Source organism: Cariama cristata, unplaced genomic scaffold (genome assembly GCF_000690535.1).
Source record: "Cariama cristata isolate BGI_N322 unplaced genomic scaffold, ASM69053v1 scaffold22068, whole genome shotgun sequence".
NCBI lineage: Eukaryota > Metazoa > Chordata > Aves > Cariamiformes > Cariamidae > Cariama > Cariama cristata.
In genome coordinates, this window is record NW_009630918.1 from 1034 (window position 1) to 2700 (window position 1667).

Below are 1667 nucleotides of genomic sequence, written 5' to 3' on the forward strand. Positions count from 1 at the left end.
AGAGAGGGGCAAGCCAGTGACCGCAGCCCAGTCGGGGAGGGGAGGAAGAGAGAAAACAAGAAACATGGATCAATGCAGTTCCCGTCCCTCCCCCGGGCAGATGCTGGTCTGCTCTTGCATGCTCTGGGGGTGTGCAATGCAGGGGCAGGAGGGCTCCAGGCACTGCCGTGCCAAGGCCATTCAGTGAGATTTTGGGGGGGGTACAAGCAAGGGAGGGGGAGGGCAGGTGAGCGGTGTGGAGAGGCGTGAGGTCCAGAGGGAAGGACAGACGGAGGAGAAGGAGGAGTGAGGTGTTCTGGCACGCCAGGTGCTCGGGGAGCGGGTTCCAGAGGGGAGCGGCGCTCTATATAGCCCCTATATAGACCCGCCGGGAGGATGGGGGGCAAGCCCAGCCCTCCTGCCCAGCTCCACTTGGAACCACGCAGCACAGCCCTGGTGCAGGAAGCTCGGGAGAAGACGCTCACAAGAGCTGGAGGAGGAGGAGGAAGGACGAGAGGCCACCTGGCTTCCAGGCTGGAGAGATCGATGGCGCTCTCAAGTCCACGCACTGGTTCCCCAATTAAGGCAAAAAGTCCATTACCAGGAGCACAAAGAGCTAGGCACGCAGCCCCCTTCTCGCTCCACCAAACAGCACCACAGCACCCAGGGAGCTTGCAGCTTACACCGCCACCCTGGGTGCCGGCCTGGATAGGACCCCCACCCGCCTGGCCCTGCCCCTGGGCAGGGTACTGGAGGGAAGGAGGAGTGGGTGGGAGAGAGACAGAAGGAAGGAGAGAGGGGCTGGCTGCCAGCCCTCCAGCTGGATGCACTCCCATCTCTCAGCACCCAGGAAAACCAGAAGCAAAAGGGGAAGGGAAGAAACTGGAGAAGCTGCGACGGTGCTTGAGCCCCTATGACTGTGAAGGGAGGTACCTGGCACAGACAAACCCTGCTCCCCTCTCCCCAGGGGCTGTGGTCCCACACCCAGCACCCCAGGATGTGATGTACTGCCTGTGGCCAGGGGAGCTTAGGGTGCTCTGCCCCACACCCAGGAAGCCCAGACCCCCACACCCACCCGTGCCATGCCAGGCTGGGCTGTGCTGGCCTCTCGTGGCTCTGTCCACGCAGTCACTGCCTTCCCCCCGGTGTCCAAACCTTGTTGCCCAACACAGGAGTAGTGATACTGACGGGCGCCCAGCTCCAGCACTATTGCCCCTGCCTGTGTCCCACCTCACCCTGGACAGTGAGCAGGAGAGCCACCCCGAGTCGCCCCAAGTCCATGTGATGGCACGAGAGCTACATACTCTGCAGAGGAGAAGGCCACCTCGAAGTTGTGGCGGCGGTTCTGGGGCGTCAGCTGGCTATAGTCAAACGCCTCAGGGAAGAAGTTGTGGACCAAGGCGCAGAAGGCCATGCCATCGCTCCAGCTGGACGAGAAGTTCTGGATGTCCACGTGCTGCGAGAGCAGGAGAGTTACTGAGGGGCAGAGTGACTGGCCCTGGGGACAGGGAGAGGAGGTGGCACTCACCTCGTAGCCCCGGGTCTTCGCTCTGCACCAGTCCAGCAACATCTGCTTGATGCTGTTGGCATTGGGCACGCCAAAGCTGGAGGAGCGCTGCACAGCGGTGCGTGCTGCCACAGGATTTGGTGAGCTGTGGCAGAAGATGCAGGGTATTATCCACATGGTG

At 62.1% G+C, this 1667-nt stretch overlaps 1 protein-coding gene across 1 annotated transcript in view; it reads right to left on the reverse strand.

Moving 5' to 3' along the window:
- Positions 1–1667, reverse strand: part of SMTN (smoothelin) — a 5114-nt gene that overhangs the window by 184 nt on the left and 3263 nt on the right. The window contains exons 8-9 of the mRNA XM_009705759.1: positions 1508–1631; positions 1280–1435 (exon numbers count right to left, since the gene is read on the reverse strand). Of these exons, the coding sequence (XP_009704061.1) occupies positions 1280–1435; positions 1508–1631 (280 nt within the window). The remainder of the gene's footprint in view (positions 1–1279; positions 1436–1507; positions 1632–1667) is intronic.